This window comes from Misgurnus anguillicaudatus, chromosome 17, assembly GCF_027580225.2.
Source record: "Misgurnus anguillicaudatus chromosome 17, ASM2758022v2, whole genome shotgun sequence".
In the NCBI taxonomy this organism is placed as follows: Eukaryota; Metazoa; Chordata; class Actinopteri; order Cypriniformes; family Cobitidae; genus Misgurnus; species Misgurnus anguillicaudatus.
The window spans coordinates 23,898,408-23,917,533 of record NC_073353.2 but is presented as its reverse complement, the minus strand read 5'-3'; the positions used below and the strand labels follow the sequence as shown (position 1 = coordinate 23,917,533).

Genomic DNA, 19,126 nt, shown 5'->3' with positions numbered 1-19,126 from the left:
TTATTGTGGTAAAACTGTAGTAACCATGTTTTTTTTTTTTGGTGTATTGATTACTATCAGCAAAACCTAAACTAAACATGGTTTAACTATGTTTTTTGACAGTAACCATGCTTTTTTAACTTTAGTAAAACCATGTTTTTTATCGTAAAGGGCATGCAGGGAGGATGAAATTTAACATCAAGTTCCCAGTCATATTTAAGCATTGACAATGGATTAAATTTTCCTTACAGTAATATTGGCACAGCCCTCATTGTTTAGTGTCAAAACATGATATCGTTTGCAGAGGTTTTAGAGCTGGACGAGTCTCTTGTTACAAAGTACAGACAAAAATGCTCAACCAATCAGTGTATTGAAACACTATACTCTGACAAGTACATCAAACAAGTTAATACTGGTTATAAAGAACAGGGTTTTACAGTAAAAAATAAAGTGTGCAGATTTTGTGTGAAACCAGTCATTTATTTACCTAAAAACTTGGACTAAACATTCTGTGGGATCCAGGTAATGTTTACTGGTCAATAGTAAATAAAAGTGCTGTGAAGTTTGAAGAGCTTCAATGCATGGACAATTTTAAAGGTGCAGTGTGTAATTTTTAGAAGGATCTCTTCACAGAAATGCAAAATAATATACAAAACTATATTATCAGCGGTGTATAAAGACCTTTTATAATGAACCGCTATGTGTTTATTACCTTAGAATGAGAAGTTTTTATCTACATACACAGAGAGTTTGTGGTACATGGAAGCCGCCATTTTGTGCCGCCATTTTTCTACAGAAGCCCTTAAAGGACAATTTTTTTTTACTAAGTTGTCTCCGACGATGACATGTTTGTCCAGTGGCGGCTTCCCTAGCTTCTCTATGTGTTTCAAAAGCGAGGGGTGAGCAATGGACTGAGGCGTTGGTTGCAAAATTCGCAACCTCACCACTAGATGCCGCTAAAATTTACACACTGCACCTTTAAGAGAATTTTTTTTATTTCTTTTAAGTAATAGTTTATCCTAAAATGAAAATTGTTTTATAACTTCTTCACCCTCATGTTGTTCTAATCCTGTATGAGTTTCTTTATTCTGTTTAACACAAAAGAAGATATTTTGATAAATGATAGTAACAGGCTTGTGCACAATTCAGAATTGAATTGAGAATGACTCCTAAATTCCAATTAAATTCTTGAATTTAAATTGAATTTGAATTGATGTCAAAAACAGGATCTAGAATTACAATTCGAATTTGAATTAAAGGAAGCAGAATTGCAATTCAATAGAAATTCAAAGAAAATCATATACATATTATACAGTAAGTAAAGTGTTAAAAATGAAGCTTTCAGTATATGTCAGATATGATTGCATTACATAATCTATAAATTATATTAGTTTGAACTACTTGTACAGATTACATTAACAGAAAATGTTTTCCCCCAGCAATTAATGTTAAAAACTAGTCACATAACAAATAATTAAGTTTGATTTTTTTCTAATTGTAATTTTGTGGAACACGATGGAACATGACTTCATTTCCCAGAATGTTTTACTTTAACCAAGTATTTAAAATGGTTTCCAAACAATTTTCCAAAGTAACTTTCCTAACACTGAATGTATGTGAGATTCTTTCTGTTTTGTTTGTGGAATTTCTTAAAATTGCCATAAATTTAATTCCACTTCCTGTCATTCCAACTCCAATTCCAATTCAACTTCCTGTAGGGCGGGGTCAATTCAATTCAAATTCCAATTCATGAATTGAATGGAGGCCAATTCTGAAATTCTGAATTGTGCACAAGCCTGGATAGTAAGCACATAGTTGACGGTACTCATCGTCTTTCATGGTATAAAAAACAAATGGGAGTCAGTTGGTACCGTCAACAGTGTACATCATTTTTTAAAAATATCTTCTTTTGTGTTCATCAACAGAATAAAGAAAATCAGCAATCAGCTTTAGAACAACATAAATGACTGTCCCTTTAAGCCAGTGGTTCTCAAACTGGGGTCCGGGGCCCGCAGGGGGGCCGCGAGATGGTGCCAGGGGGGCCCCAGTTTTATGACATTTAATTTATCAAGAATTCTGTGTAATTAAACCTAAAAAAATAAGGCTACTAACCAACAGCACTATTTTGTATAACGTAATATGTTTTGTTTAGTTAAAATGTTACATTTTAGAACAGTTTTTGTCATACATTTTCTTTGGGGGGCCACGAAGGAATGCACCGTACACAAGGGGGGCCGCACGCGGAAAAAGTTTGAGAACCACTGCTTTAAGCAATGTAATAATGCACTGATTTATACTTTTTCACTATTAAATTAGTTATAAAAAGTGTATGGATTTAACAACTTCTTAAAAAAACTAACATAAATCTTCTCATAAAAAAATAATTAGTAAAGGACCAAAGGCGACTGGAGGTCTGAGTAAAGGTGGGTCATGTGTTTTAGTAGTATCACGTGTCAGTGAGGTTTACACGCCAGTACACAGAAGTAGTCCATGCATAACTCAAGCTTGGCCTCTGTTGATGACACATTCATCTCCTTTAGAAAACGTGAAACAGAGTAAATAACAAGCAATTACTACAAAAAACATCAAAATATGTCTTCCACACATAACCACAAGTATAAGAGCATTTTGAAATAAGAAAAAAATGAATACATCAATCAATTTTGAATGAATAAATTTTTTACTGCAAACAATCATAAAAAAGCATTAAGTGATGTCTCCACAAAATGAAGTCATTACCGTGATGTTGCCGTCTCTAACAGAGCGACTGCAGCACTGGGCTGTGCTCTCAGATAGGCTTGATACATGGAGAATGTCTCAAAAAACCCAACTGTGTCCTTGATAGTCTTTTGTATTTTTACTGGAATTACTTCAATCCTTAAGAAGACATGAATATTAGATATCAGACAAAATATGGCAAATCAATATTATACCTACTTTAAGTATTTAGAAACACAACCAAATGTGGATGTGATACAGTAGTACAATGCATAATACAAAAAACTAATAAAAAGTTACATGTTTTTTATTTGCACTGCATATAAATGCCTCCCAAATGCATACATGTAAATGTAAAGTCTGATTAATTATTTATTTTGAATTACCTCTCTTTATCTGGGAAGGTTATGGCTTCATATAAATCGTGTAGCTTATTGTTGGCCACAGCTACCCTATTGCTTGTGAAGGGTGTCAGTACTTCTTTTACCTAGCAGAATAAATTAAAAGGCAGATAACAGTTGACTATACATATACTATGGCAGGTAATCATTGTTGCAGTATTAGATGGCTACAGTTCACCTTCGGTGACATAGATTCTAATTGGTAACCAAGTAAAAATTATGTCAGTAAGTTTAACCTTTGGAATATGAAGACCAAACAGTGTCAATGTAACACAAGTCTTATTAAACCTGCATTACGGCTGGTTTACTATATCAGAAAGGTACAAGTTTCAAAGTGCAATTTATTTATATTGATCCAACTAATTGATTTATGTACATATGTATATGGTTAAGGCATGAGCTTACATCACCACATATGTTATTAAGTCGATCTCCACAGGAATCATAGTAGAATTTAAAGCTGTCTCCATAGCAAAACAGAGCCAAGCAGCCACGAGGCTTCAGGACACGCGTGGCCTCCTTTAAAAAACGCTCGGGGTCAAACCAATGAGCTGCAGATGAAGCCGTCAGCAAGTCTACTGAGCCATCCGGAAATGGCAATTCTTCTGCTGTGCCCACTCTGTATATAAAAAAAGAGCATATTGACTGGATGATAATAATCTGTTAGTTAGAGCAAACAGCATAATATAAAAGACCTCATGATTCTTTCGAGGTTATGCAAAGTTATAAAATAAGCAAATATGCTTTCGTATTTCTATCACTATTATAATCACCAAATCCTGCACAGTTTAAGTGTAACATGCTTTACCGACCTGTAGGTAAGGTTAGCAAAGCCCGGCACGGCTCTTGCCTCCATCAGCTGAGACTCACTGATGTCAATGCCCACCACCTGCTGGAAATGTGGTGCCAGCAGACGAGAGTTCTGTCCTGTTCCACATCCCAAATCCACAGCTAGCTCATGGGGTTGTCCTTTCTGCCAAACAGATTTTTAGCATCAACACATTAAGGAAGAACAGCTTATCTTGTTTTTCTTATATATTTAATAGCCTACATATACCAACAGATAAAAAAAATAAAAAACTGACTGTCCCTGTTAGAAATCATATAATGGGACATGGTTGGATAATCCTTAAGGGCAATGATAAAAAAAAAACATCAAAACTAACACAAAAATTAGTCACTGAGAACAAAATGAAGCTTCTGCCATGACAATCCCAGTCCCCTGACCTGAACCCTAAAGAAAATGAGTGGGATGAACTGAAGAGAAGAAGCACTAACATGTGTATTAGAGAAAAATATTTCTCTCATAATGAAAAGGAGGTTTAACATAGGATGGTAGGTGGCTGGCTTGAGACCAGTGGCGGTGTCGGTAAGAACAACCCCGTCCAGTCACTTCAATTACAGAGTGTTTTATTTATTAGGCAAGTATTTTTATGTGTGTGTGGTTTCTAGGAGACAAAGGATATAGGATACAATTAATTACATAAGACCACAATACAATTGAAGGAAAATCAAACATTTGTACAAGAACTCAGGGTTCAGAAATTAGCCTACAAACAAGTCAATACATGACTATTGTCAGCCCCATAATTAACATACTATAATGCCTATAAATACTCAAATACATATTACGGTTACAACAGAAAGTCACATGAATAAAGCAAATTAAACAGTTTAATCTAACAATAAATTTAAACAAACAAACTGAAAGGAAAGATATGAAAGATTCATGCTCACTTTCTCATAATTAACTTAACATAGGAAACTTACATAGTTCAATAACGCACACAAGGCAGGAGACATAACATCTTTCAGCAGCAACACACAAGGATCTTCCATGTAGCATGAACAAAGGGCAGAGGCTATGCACAGGTGCTGTCTAATAAAGCCTGTGGCTGATTGAGGCTAATTAATTAAAGGTGTGGTGAGCTGCACGGGGAACTGAGAGACAAAGTGGGCGTGGCAATTGGACAGAGGAGAAACTTCCAAACAGCCGCCCCCAAATTTGCTTTGCAAATTTGCTAAAGTGGAGAGTCAAGGGGTTCAGTTAGGGCAGGGAGTGGGATGAGGCGGGCAACGGGTCTTGTGTACTGTTTGTCCCCCACCTGGACATCTGCAACTCTACAACGGCCATCTTTACCAAGATGAAGGGAAATCACTTTACCTACTGGCCAGAGGGATCGGGGGAGCTGAGGGTCAAGAATGAGAACAACAGTATTTATTTGAAGGTTAGGATTATCAGTGTACCACTTCTGTCTAGACTGGAGAGAAGGCAGATAATTTCTAAGGAAGTGGGACCAAAAGTGATCAGAAAGAATCTGACTATGACGCCATTGACGGCGACTGCTTAGCTCAGAGTCAGGATATGTTACCAAGGGGAGGGAAGAGTCATGCCGCCCCATGAGCAACAGGTTAGGAGTCACAGGATCAGGATCAGCAATGTCAGAAGAGACATAACCAAGGGGCTTTGAATTGAGGATACCTTCAATTTCAATCATCACAGTGCGTAACACCTCTTCAGTGACTGCTTGGGCACCTAGGGTGGTCTGTAGGGCAATCTTGATGGAACGAATTTCACGCTCCCACGTCCCACCGAAGTGGGGTGCGTGGGGGGGGGTTGAACTTGAAGGAGATCCTCTGTTTAGCCAGGACTGCCTGGAGGTCAGAGGTTAGGGATTAGACTTCCTGTAGCTCTCTGTTGCCCCCAATAAAGTTGGTACCTCGGTCGGAGAGCAGCTCAAAAGGTTTGCCTCTGCGTGCTATAAAGCGCCTTAGTGCCATTAAAAAGGAATCTGCATTCATGTGACTAAGTAGATCTAGATGTACACACCTAGTTGTCAGGCATTTAAAGATAATTCCCCACCTTTTCTCACTCCGTCGTCCAACTTTCACAGTGTAGGGCCCAAAACAATCTATCCCGGTGGAATAAAAGGGAGGTTTACAGAGGCGTAGGCGAGCAGGAGGAAGATCGGCCATTTGGGGAATAAGGGGTTTGGCACGGGACTGCTGGCACTTAGCACACCTGTGCTGATGTTTCCTGACAGCCTCACGACCCCTCAGGATCCAGAATTTCCTTCTTAGCTCAGCGAATAGCCTCTCTGGCCCAGGATGATGTAGGTGGTCATCACAATCTTTAATTATAAGTTTTGTAATTGGATGGGCAGGGTCTAGGACAACTGAATGTATAACATCAGGGGGAAGGTCATTGCTTTGTCGTAACCTTCCGCCTACTCGAATGAGACCTGACATTGAATCCAGTTCTGGAGCAAGAGAGAGAAGACGACTGGAATGTGGAAGGGGTTTGTGAGACTGAAGACATGCCAGATCATTTCCAAAGGAATCCAGCTGGGCCTGTCTTAGGATGGCAATCTCTGCATCAAGGTAGGTTGCTGCTGATGGTGTTGCAGGAGGCTCTGTCAACCCATGATAGGAGGCAGCGGTAGAGTCAAGGAGATCCTGAAAGGTGGTGAATTGGGTAGGGTCAGAGATGGAGGGCTTTTGGTTAAGAAATACGGCACCACAGAAACTGGGCTTATGTAACTCTATGGGATCTTCAGCTTGATCTATTGTGGGGTTAGTTGGCCACAGGTCAGGGGGTTGCAAGAGGAAGGCAGGTCCTTGGTTCCACCTGCAAGGCTCACTTAGATCAGATAGCTGCTTTCCTCTAGTCAGATCATCAGCTGGGTTGTTTGGGGAATCCACATAGCGCCATTCCTGGCCTTTGGTGAGTTCCTGGATTTCAGCCACCCTGGTTCCAACAAAGACCTAATAGCGGCATGAGTCTGAGAGAAGCCAATAGAGGACTGTGGTAGAGTCACTCCATAAAGTAGCCCGTCTGATTTTGAGGGTGAGCTCGGTTTGGAGAAGGTTGAACAGTTGAGCTCCAATCAGGGCTGCGCATAGTTCAAGTCGAGGGATAGAGAGTTGTTTTTTGGGCGCAACACGAGACCTCGCCATTAGGAAGGATACATTCACCTGTTGATCATATTCAGTGCGCATATAGGCGACTGCGCCATAAGACTGCTCTGACGCATCGCAGAAGATGTGCAGGTCTAGGATGGCTGAGGGGTTGTCTGCTGACCAATGTACAAAACAACGGGGCAGTACTATTGAGGAGAGTTTAGGGAGTTCTCCTTCCCAGGAAAGCCAGGCTTCTAGGATGTTGTGGGGAAGGTTTGGGTCATCCCATTCTCTTGCCTTTGCCCACAGGTGCTGGACAATTATCTTGGCTCTTGTTGTGTAGGGGAGGATGTAACCAAGAGGATCATACTGGCTTGCAAGTACCCTGTAGATGTGACGCATGGTTGGAGTAGTAGCTTCAATGGCTCTATGCCTGTATTTCAGGGTGTCTGTATGGCAATTCCAATGAAGGCCTAAAGTAGATTCCATGGGGTCAAGAGAAGGATGGTGTGACAGCCAGAGCTCTGCCTGGTCTGACCTAGCATCGGGAGGGAGATCACAAATAACCTTGGGATCATTACTGGCCCATTGTCTAATGTCAAAGCCACCAGAGGAGAGGGTTGCACGCAGGGAGTGAAGGAGGTCCTTAGCTTCATCTGATGTGGGGAGACTTTGAAGGCAATTATCCACATAGAAACAGTGTTGTATGGAATAGGTAACACGCTCATCGGCCTGTGCATCCTTTGCAATCCTCTGGAGGGCATAAATGGCACAGCATGGGCTGGCGGTGGTGCCAAATGGGATTACTTGCCATTCATATATAGTTGGAGGGGATTTAATTTCTAGGTCACGCCAGAGGAAGCGCAGGAGGGGTTTATCTTGGGGTAGCAGGCGCACCTGGTGGAACATGGACTTAATGTCACCGCTGATGGCAATCTTGTGCTGCCTGAAACGAAGGAGAACTCCAAGGAGGGAAGGCCCAAGGGTTGGACTAGGAAGCAATTGTGAATTCAGACATTGATTCTGATAGGAGAAAGAACAATCAAATACAATGCGGTCCTTTCCATTATGATGCACAATGTGATGAGGTATATACCAAGACTGTGGGGCATCTGCTGCTTCAGAGAGAGTCAACTTCCTGACATACCCAGCATCAACTAGCTTTTGGATCTCTCTGGTATAGGTTTCCGCCTGTGAGGGATTTTGAAGCAGTCTCCTCTCACAGCTGCGAAGACGGGACATAACTGCTTCCTTAGGGGCCTTTAAGGGGGGCCAGGGATCGGCTCGGAGGAGAGGTGTGGCATACCTTAGGACGTCATCAACAGGAATTCGAATGGTTTGAGTCTCCAGCTGGTGAAGTGCATCTCTGTCCTGTTTAGAACAGACAACCAATTTTGTGTTCCTCAAAGGTACTGTGTCCAGCTGCCACAGTTTTTGCACATTGTGGTGAATGTCATCAGGTGGACATTTAAAGGAGATATAGTGACACTTTGTGGAGGGAGAGCTAAAAATATCTCTAGCAGGGCCCTGTAATGTCCAGCCGAGACGGGTTTTGATAGCTGCTGGGGCTCCGGGGGGGCCTAACCTTACAGGCAGTGTTGGAGTGATCAGGTGGGTATGATCAGCTCCTATGAGAAGGAGGGGTCTTATATTATCATGCTGCTTCAAGGGAATCTGCCTGAGATGAGGGTAGCGCCGCTGGAGGGATTTCACAGGATGAGAATGTTCAGATAAGGAAAGCTGATCTGCAGTGAAAGCATGCCTGATGGCATAGGTTTTCTTTGGATGGGCCTTTGGAATGAGGGTGAAGGACACGGTGGCACCGTTTAGAGTCTGGACATCCTGTCTCACTGTCCTCAGCTTCAGGCTCTCAGACTCTCCTATCAACTGAAGTTTCTGGGCTGCAGGATGTAAAAGGATCGTACGTTCTGATCCATCTTCTAATATGGCATACGTGTCTAAGGACTTGTTTCCATTACGTAGGGTCACTTCAACTACCTTTAGCAGCACTTTATTCCAATCACTAGGATGGTCTAGGTATAAATTCTGCACTTGCCTCTGATTGATGTTGCATAGGACCTGCAGATGTTTCCCATTACATTGGTTACAGCGTCCCTTCAGATCACATTGGTTTGCAAAGTGGTCTCGTGCACACCGCCAGCATCGTTTCTGTCCTGTGATCCAACTAGCTCTCTGATCTTCAGTGAGCGTGAGGAAGTCATCACATTTACTGACGTGATGTTCAGGTGAGTTACAGTAAGCACACAATGGACAACGCGTGGATGTGGGGTTGAGGGGAAGCTGACTGACCCTAGGAGGAGCTTTCTGGACTTTAGGGAAGGTCACTTGGGAAGTCTTGCTACCATGGAGTATAGCTGTAGCTCTGAATGGGTGAGGGGGTGGTGGCTTTGGTCAGACAGGTTGAAGGGTTCTCTCCCTTCTGGGCTGGCAACGGGTTTCCTGTTGCAACCAGGAGGAAAAATCTAGGAGGTTATAGCATAGGGGACCTGATCTACTCAAACTGATGCTTCTCTTAAACTGACAAAAGTGCTCACTGGGTAGTTTCTCTAATAGGCGTTCGACATGTGAGCCACAGGTAAGCTCAGAGTTTACAGATCTTACTATATGGGTGGAGTCGGCCTAAAGGGGGGGCTAAATGGCTTGGTGAGGCTGCAGAAGTATGATGGTGAGGCTGCACATTTCGGGGCTGGTACAGCCCCTGGGCAGAGTGGGCCATAGCTCTAGGCTGAATTTGAGATGACGACATGTAGGCTGGGAGCAAAGGATTACGGCTCGAAGGACCACATGAAAAGGAGGTTTAACATAGGATGGTAGGTGGCTGGCTTGAGACCAGTGGCGGTGTCGGTAAGAACAACCCCGTCCAGTCACTTCAATTACAGAGTGTTTTATTTATTAGGCAAGTATTTTTATGTGTGTGTGGTTTCTAGGAGACAAAGGATATAGGATACAATTAATTACATAAGGCCACAATACAATTGAAGGAAAATCAAACTGAAAGGAAAGATATGAAAGATTCATGCTCACTTTCTCATAATTAACTTAACATAGGAAACTTATTACATAGTTCGATAAAGCACACAAGGCAGGAGACATAACATCTTTCAGCAGCAACACACAAGGATCTTCCATGTAGCATGAACAAAGGGCAGAGGCTATGCACAGGTGCTGTCTAATAAAGCCTGTGGCTGATTGAGGCTAATTAATTAAAGGTGTGGTGAGCTGCACGGGGAACTGAGAGACAAAGTGGGCGTGGCAATTGGACAGAGGAGAAACTTCCAAACACATAATGATTATGATAATGATAAAATGATTATTCTCCAATGAAAGGTTGGATTTTTGTAGATTGTTTAAATTCAAAATCAAAAGAATTAACAATGCAGATTTACTTTCACAGCCTTCTTTGGTCTTATTTACAAAGGGTATGAATAATTTTGAGCTCGACTTGCAGCGCCAGGGCTGTGTTCGCCAAAGGCAGAATGGCAGAGAGATGCAACACAGTTGCGAAATTGCAGGCGCGGCTCTTAATGGCTGTTGTTTCAAATAGCGTAGCCTATCGATTAACCGGTTTCAACAGGCTAATAAAGCTTGGTGGTCGGTCAAGAAAGTTGTTTAGTTTTCGCCATCCCTACTACATAAACAGCCACTTCCTTTGACCTAGATGCCAAATCTGAAGCATTACCATTGTCTCCCTAAAGAAGAATATGAGAGAGAGAGCATATAGTGTTAAATAATGGACACCTGAAAAAAATCTTTATACAAATACTGTATATATATGAAGTCATGAAATTGGCATTATTATAAGAACAACATTTGGGTTTCTTACATTTGTACTGTACTTATACAGTACCCACATGAAAAAGTCAAATCCTTTGGAAATTGCCATTGTAAACTATACTAAAATTTCTAGATACTATAGTGGTTTTGAATCACACCATAGTAAATAATTTATACTACAATTTACTACACAGTACTGTAAATAGTATTCTTTCATGTGGATATTAATAGCTTTATCACCGTATCACTGTCCAAACACAATATTCATTTGTAATGGAATAAATACATGTAGGACCAATATAAGTAAGTGTAAAAATAATGAACTGTTGTTATTATTATTATTATGTATCACAATAATATTATCTGTGAGACATATAAAATACATATCACAACAAAATACACAAGTAACTGTACGACATCACTCACCTTTCTGTCCAGATATTGAACAATGATCTCCTTTATCTCATCAGGTGGATCAAAACGATACATTTGATAAAGGGAGGCATGCTGTTTCCCTTCAAACAGTCTGTGCGTCATCTTCAACGTGAATCGACCATCGACACACTGCAGAGGAAATGTCTGCTGTTTACCAGAGGGCTATTTCATGAAACTCGCTTGGAAAAGCGAGGATTAAAGTTACAAACTCGACTTGAATTAACCTAACAAATGAGGCGAGGCTAAAGCGGTTTCAAAAAAGGCAAATGAAGCTTACGCAATCCAACTAATGTGATCCAGATTTCCCTAGTCAAGATAATTGCGCGTGCACGCTATTCTTGAGCAGCCCTAGAGGTCGAGCGTGGATCAAATCGATCACAGTTAAAGAGAAAGCGGTAATTTTTGATAAAAATGTATGAAAATGTACTTCTGACTGAAAATTATAATACTGCTGCAATAAACAAACCCATAAAATAGTTGTATAATACAATAATTATATTGTATTCCTTCAGCCATGCAGACACCATAATTTTTTTTTAATTTCAAGAAAAATGTAACAACTACAGAAAGATACAAATACTGTAGATCTTTAAAATAATGTGCATTTTTATGCACACCAAGCATAAAAAAATTAAATGACTGTACTTGACTTTTGTGTGTTGTTTATTTAAATAAAATTTCCTCTTTGTGTGACAGACAATCTGAATTATATATATATATATATATATATATATATATATATATATATATATTTCATCAATACGTTGCAATTATATGAATTTAGATACATCTTAAATTTGTTAATAAACTTTTATCCTTATATTGAGGTAGTTAAGATTATCATTTATATTCAACATTTGATAGGCCTATATACCATATTATGAAACACATGTCTATATTTTATTAATTATTATTGTAACAAAATTTATCAAATTTAATATAGAAGTTGATTTTCTTTAATTGTTAGATTAATAGTGGTTAATAAAGTCAAATAAAATGTCAAAGAGTCAGCTGTAATATCATTGCATTTACATTTCAGTGTTAGTGGAAGTCTAGTTAAGCAACAACTGAGGCTTAGCCTGACAGTTAGCCTGCTCCGGACCAGGCTAGTTTGCAAGCATAAGTTTCCATAGTAACCGGGGTTGAGCTAGTTCAAGTTTGTTTTATGAAACGAAATCCACCGGCAATAAGCCAGACTTAACAAAATAAGCCTGGCTTATTCTGTAATCTAGTTTTATGAAACAGCCCTCAGGGCAGTTAGCCTACTCGATGTTTTTAGAACAGGCGAGACTCACACTATCGATATGTATTATGTGTTAACAGAAGCAGTGTCTGTCGTCATTCGTGGGAGTGAACCATGATAATAAGTAAATAAAGTTTTCGACTTCATGTGGCGCTGCGATGACGACTGGGGTGTGAAATTAAAGTACCGCGAGAGCAAATCAAGAGCTGGGCTCACGAATCACTCTCGCGGTACTTTGACGTCATAGACTGATCAATCTGGGAAGTCGACGTTCATTTCTGCGAATCGGTTCTTAAACCGTTATCCGTTTTAAAGAATCACACACAATGATTCACGTCAACATTGAAGTGTTCAGGAAACAAATAACGCGTGATATAGAACAAGTCGAACAAACAGGTTAGCACCGCCTTAAGAACATAACGCAAGTTCAGCAACAATCACTGGTCAATTACTGATGTGAGAAACGAAGCTTTTCGAAACTTCGACTCAATTGAGCCAACAGCCAGAATGACTCACTTTTTCGAAGAGGTCAAAACACTGCACGCTGAGGACATCTGCTGGTGTAACACATGTACTGCAAATGCAATGGAAAATAACACTTTCATTTCAATGTTTGACATGACCTCAGTCAATATTAAAGATACACCGGTTAATTTTGTTGAAATAATCTACGTAGAATGATTCTTAAGCTAAAAACTAAAACATCTAGCTATCAGTTTTCCATCTGCAGACCTTTAATATGTTATTCCTAAAAGCTTTGATTTTGACGTGAAGCTAACTGCACGTTTACAGTTTTTCTTGGTTGCTTACGTTTTTTTATTCGCTTTGGTACTATTTTCACATGTGGTAAAACTTCACAACTGTTAGTACAAAACTCAAAGCAGATCATCAAAAAGTCTGCTTTTTATATGTAATCACATGTTCAATTGACTAAGTACAACACACAAAATTATACATTCATTTTTTTCACCACACCTAATCATTGTGTCATCAAGAAATACCTTTCATATGAAGTAATTGTCTTTCACAATGGATGCTCACAATATTTTTGATATGCTTCTCATCTGATTTGTGTAAATACATTTGACCAGCACTAAATCCAACTGATCTTAATGGTTAATCACTGAACCATTTGGAAATTATATATTATTATTTTTTAGCAATATACAGTATATGGATTTTGAGAACTACAGAAATAAAATGTGTTTTTGTACGAACCTATAAATTATGTGTAACCACACATGATAAATACTCTTTACGTATTGCTAATTGACTTTACATAATGGTAACCACAATTGGTCATTACAGTAGAAATACTGTAAAAGTGGGGGTGTAAACACTGGCAATTTCTTTCAACATGAAGCAGGACTGACAGCAAGGAAAAAGAAGAGTTTGTGGACAAGGGTCAGAGAGGTGGGCATGGGCACCCACAGAGAGGTCAAAGAGATATGGACGAAAATCTAAGGCCAAATGCTCAAGACAGGCTTGATCCAAATTACAGTAATGTTATGTGTGCACTAAATGTTATGTTCTCATTCAGTTACATTATAGAAAGTATACCTGTTACAATTATATCTGAAAAATACTACTGTAATTTGCTCAAATGATTGTAGAGGATGTCTTCATTGATCCTTCACTTGATTACACATAGGATGGATATTTTGGAAATTATAGATTATGTAAGAAATGTAAGTGTATGTGAAACTGTGTAATATGTATTTTTTTAGTACTGTAGCATATTAATTTCAGCACTTTTAAGGCTAATTTGAAACATGTATCTTGCATTGTTTGCTGTTGGATGAACTGATTGTTAAAAGTATTAAACTGAAAGAAGATCATACCGTTGTGTTTCGGTGATTAAACCAAAGGTTCTCATTACATATTACAATAATCTTGTATTTGAAATAATGATTATGTGGACTGAAAACATGTGCAACTTACTAAAAGCATTACATCAGGTTTTGAAAGAATGACTAGCTGTTACACGTGTGATCAGTTTGAATTTTTGTACTAAGAGTTTGAAAATGTACACCTTACTTGTGAAAATAGTACCAAAGCGAATAAAAAAAACTGTAAGATCAGTTGGATAAAGTGCTGGTCAAATATATTTACGCAAATCAGATGAGAAGCATATCAAAAGTATTGTGAGCATTGCATTGTGAAATACAATTACTTCATATAAAAGGTATTTCTTTGATGACACAATGATTAGGTGTGGTGAAAAAGTGAATGTATAATTTTGTGTGTTGTACTTAGTCAATTGAACGTGTGGTTGCACGTGGAAAGCGGACTTTTTGAGGATCTGCTTTGGGTTTTGTACTGACAGTTGTGGGGTTTTGCCACATGATTGTGAAAATAAAAAAACTGTAGTGTTTTGCAAATCACTGTGTGTAATGTTTTGCAAATAGTGTGAAGCTGACAATGTGCTTACAGTTGCGAAAATCTATCCTTGTGTTTAACTCCTTGAGTGTAAGGTTTTGCAAATTGTGGGAAAAAATTAATTTTAGTGTGTAAGCAATCGTAAAAACTGTAAAATTACTGTACAGAGCAGTCTTACTGTAAGTACACCTATCTGTTTTCCTCCCTGAAGGCTCTGAAGATGGAGGCAACAGTGAAGACTTTACTCGTTGCTCAGCCTCCCTCATAGTCATACCATGGACAAGGACATGGTCAGGTAGAGTGGCTTCGAATTTCATCTGAGACTACTTGTCACCTTGCCCTTTGTCTCCCTCCTCCTCTTTCACCACGTCCTCCTTCTCTTCCTCCTCCTTTACCACGTCTTCCTCCTCTTCCTACTCCTTCACCAAGTCCTCTACCTCCTCCTTCACCATTTCCTCTTCCTCCTCCTTCACCATATCCTCATCCTTTTCCTCCTCTTCTGCCTCCTCCTCTCTCTCTCTCTTCCTCTTTCTCTCCCTCCACCTCCTCTTCCTACTCCTTCACCACGTCCTCTCCCTCCTCCTTCACCATGTACACTTCCTCCTTCTTCACCACATCCTCCTTCTTTTCCTCCTCCTCTGCCTCCTCCTCTCCCTCCTCATTTACCATATCCTCTTTCTCCTCCTTCACCACGTCCTCCTCCTTTCCCTCCTCTTCTGCCTCCTCCTCTTTCTCTTCCTCTTCCTACTCATTCACCAAGTCCTCTTCCTCCTCCTTCACCACATCCTCCTTCTTTCTTTCCCTCCTCCCCTTCCTCCTCGACCTATTCCTTCATTTCCTTAATTTCTCTATGGATCCATTGTTCCAAAGCTCAGTGAACTGATGTAGGGATTTGTGTGTAGAGTTTTGAAGTAACAGTTCACCAAATCTGACTCATGTGTTAAAGTAGGGGAGTAGTGTTTATAGTTCAGCAAAATTATTGTACTTCTTAAAAAATGGCATTATGGTTTTGAAATTTTAGTTCAAAAGCCTGGTTATAGTGTTTTAGCAATCAAGAAAAACTGTAATATATTCTACACACTGTCAGTATGCTAATGAATATTTGAAAAAAAAAAACAGACTTCAACTTCTTAATAGCAGATGTTTGTGAACTACAAATGGTTCACAACAATAGTAAGCACTTCTGCTTTTTATTTCCTCATATCCCCGAAAGAGATTGCATTACTCTATTCTTTTTCATATAAAACAGACACGATGCTTTTAATCTTATTTCTGATTACAATGTTGAGAGAAGGATGTCATAGCACTGAGGGTGAGTATTATAAAACCTTAAACCTACAAAATATATTTTCATTATTTTAATCTTTTATAGTTCTTAAATTTTCTGAATAATTATAATGACTAAACAGACACAAATGATTTTATTTCATGCTCGTTTTAATTTAACCAAGATACTAAGACATATTATATTGAGGGGTGAGAAGCAGAAAAGCGTAAGTGACATTTTAAGTGAATGTGTAAATAAATATTTGACTATGTAATTAAGCTCGCAAGTCCAAAATCATAATGCACCTTATCTTTTATAAAATCTTAGTAAATTCAGACCATTAATCACATGTGAAGAAAAATTTAATCTTTTCTGTTATTTTGCTGGCTCTATATTTGCTTTTTCTAATCCCCAAAGACCAGCGAGGATCTGATGTGACTTTGCGATGTGATGTCCCACTCCTGTCTGAATCCTCAACATTACAGTGGATTAAAGAAAGCGGTCAAGCGTCCAACACAACTCTTGTGTACAACAACTCTGCTTACATCATCTTACACAATGTTGATGAACACACTAAAGGAAAATATTACTGCAGGTTAACTGAAGATGAAAGTGTAAAAACGGTTATGAACAGTGGTGTCAAAAGTATTCATATTCATTACTCAAGTAGAAGTATAGATACTAGGGTTTAAAAAGACTTTTGTAGAAGTTGAAGTATCAACTCAAGCTTTTTACTCAAGTAAAAGTGAAAAAGTACTGGTTTCAAAACTACTTAAAGTATAAAAGTAAAAGTAATGTAAGGAAAAAAAATGTCATTAGAGAAAAAAGCCTAAGCCGCACCACAGGGGCCTTTTGGGCACTACCCTATCTTCTCTAAAAAATGTTTCTAAATACCATAATAACTATAGTGTTATTAAAATGTTAATGTTAAAAAATGTGGGATGCACTAGGGCCAGGGGTAGACAACGTCAGTCCTGGAGTGTCGATGTCCTGCAGATTAGCTCCAACCCTTATAAAACCTTGGTTACCTGTAGTTTCAGGTGACTTTAACCTTTATTAGTTTGTTCAGGTCTGCTTGATTAGACCTGGAGCTAAACACTGCAGGACATCAGCACTCCATGTTGCCTACCCCTGCACTAGGCTATCTGTTTCAACCACATACGGTATATGCCCATTAAAAATGAACGCATTTCAATACAATGCAAACAAATACATTAAAGCAGTGGTTCTCAAACTGGATGTCGCCAGATGGTGCCAGGGGCCCCAGTTTTATAATATTTTATGAAATACATTACTTTATTATAAATTCTGTGTAATTAAACCTCAGAACAATAAGGCTACTAAACAAAAGCAATAAATTGTATAATTTAAAAAGTTTTGTTTAATTCAAATTTTAAGTTTTAGAATGTTTATGTCAATCCACTGTACACAAGGGAGGCCGCAAAAAAGGTTTGATAACCACTGCATTAAAGAACCATATATGTGTACTACTGAGCATTAACATGTGTTTCATAGAGAGGAAGATATGATGACTAGATGCCTATAAATATTGTAATGGTGCAAAAAGTCAAACTTCAGAGCAGGGCCGCTGGTGGCCAAACTTTTACAGTGGTGCCCTCTTTAGTTAAAAAACAACAAAATCACACACAACTAGTATGTGTGAGAATAGAAATATGCTATTTGTTATCATTTATAATTGTATTTTGACAGCAACACAAACTACAAATATGCAATTATATATTATAGCCTATATTTCTGCATCTGTACTTGTGTAGCTAATGGACTTTTGTATACTTTAGTCAGTATAAATCCAAGCAATTTTGGAGAATTACTAAATGTCTTTATTGTAAGTAAATTAAAAGTCAGGTTTAAGGAAACAGCTGATGCCTATTAACAAAAGCAAAAGTTTGTATGTATGATTATTTGTTTGATTGATTTAACACTCATGCATTCAGCTAAGTAGGTTTTGTTAATGCAAATAAAATTTAGGGTAGTTATTAGCATATACAAAACAACAATGTCTTTAGCATAGATATCTTTGCCATGCTTCAAAACGCAACGCAGCACAATGTCATTTAAGTTGAACAACTGAAGTTACATGATATAAATTGGTATTGTTACACTATTTAAATCACACAGATGGATTGGTGTCAGCAGCCAGCTATACATTTACACAGGCTTGTGAATGTGAACTTACCTGAAAGTGATGCGCGAGTTTTATTTCGTACTTTTCCATTTGAAGACAGAATGCCCCGTTCTGTTACTGTACAAACGGATGGCGGATGATATCAAAGCATCGCGAGGGGAGACACTCTGCATGCTTTCTAATCGCTCTCGCGGTTCTTTTATGTTTCTCTTTGCAGCGCTATCGAACAAACTTTTGATCATCTGCAGTCAGCTGGGGGGCGGGGATTGCGTACAAACCAATAGGGAGTCGAAATGGTGTACGTTTATACTTCTCATCCAACCACAATCGGATTCATCTGGATGATGCAATTTATCAAGATAGGTTTTTTTAACGATGACAAGCCGAAATGTAAAAAAGAAAACAAGTTGAAATTAATAGAAGTAACGAGGCGATTTTTAAAATGTAAGGAGTAGAAAGTACAGATAATTGCGTGAAAATGTAAGGAGTAGAAGTAAAAAGTCGTCTGAAAAATAATTACTCAAGTAAAGTATAGATACCCAAAATATCTACTTAAGTAATGTAACGAAGTATTTGTACTTCGTTACTTGACACCTCTGGTTATGAATCACACAGTTGCTGTCACTCCATGTAAGTACATTCTTAATTTCCTTATCTAAATTCAGTGTTGTGTCTGCAGTGATCTCAATTTTATAAATAATCTGTTGAATTGACTGTTATTGTTTATCTAAAAATGAAAATTCTCAATATTATAAAAAGTGATCTTTTAAAAAAATAGTTATATCATATACTCTCAGGAAGTATGTTACAACAGCAATCACTGGGGACGGTACCCTTTATAAAGGTCCTAATATGTACCATTT

At 38.6% G+C, this 19,126-nt stretch overlaps 1 protein-coding gene across 3 annotated transcripts; it reads right to left on the bottom strand.

Annotated features, from left to right (window-relative positions):
* Positions 1-330: 330 nt before the first annotated feature.
* On the bottom strand, positions 331-13,043 carry LOC129452461 (putative methyltransferase DDB_G0268948). 3 transcript variants are annotated; one of them, XM_073855196.1, is made up of 7 exons: positions 12,988-13,043; positions 11,220-11,357; positions 3,911-4,071; positions 3,504-3,717; positions 3,084-3,184; positions 2,724-2,856; positions 331-2,528 (listed from the first exon to the last, which is right to left on the bottom strand). In XM_073855196.1, exons 2-7 carry the CDS (start codon positions 11,328-11,330, stop codon positions 2,433-2,435), a joined length of 816 nt encoding a protein of 271 aa, XP_073711297.1. In that variant the 5' UTR covers positions 11,331-11,357; positions 12,988-13,043; the 3' UTR covers positions 331-2,432. The 3 variants fall into 3 exon arrangements, with proteins under 3 accessions (XP_073711297.1, XP_073711298.1, XP_073711299.1); XM_073855197.1 differs by lacking the exon at positions 12,988-13,043 and adding an exon at positions 11,506-11,586; XM_073855198.1 differs by lacking the exons at positions 11,220-11,357; positions 12,988-13,043 and adding an exon at positions 4,869-5,075.
* Between the last annotated feature and the right edge of the window lie 6,083 nt (positions 13,044-19,126).

Bases quoted from the DNA above. Each gene is read 5' to 3' on its own strand.
- LOC129452461 (XM_073855196.1), bottom strand. From the start codon at position 11,330: ATGACGCACAGACTGTTTGAAGGGAAACAGCATGCCTCCCTTTATCAA. The intron at 3,718-3,910 runs GTCGGTAAAGCA...TTTTATATACAG, and splicing joins TTTGCTAACCTTACCTACAG to AGTGGGCACAGCAGAAGAAT. The intron at 3,185-3,503 runs GTAAGCTCATGC...TTATTCTGCTAG, and splicing joins TTAATAACATATGTGGTGAT to GTAAAAGAAGTACTGACACC.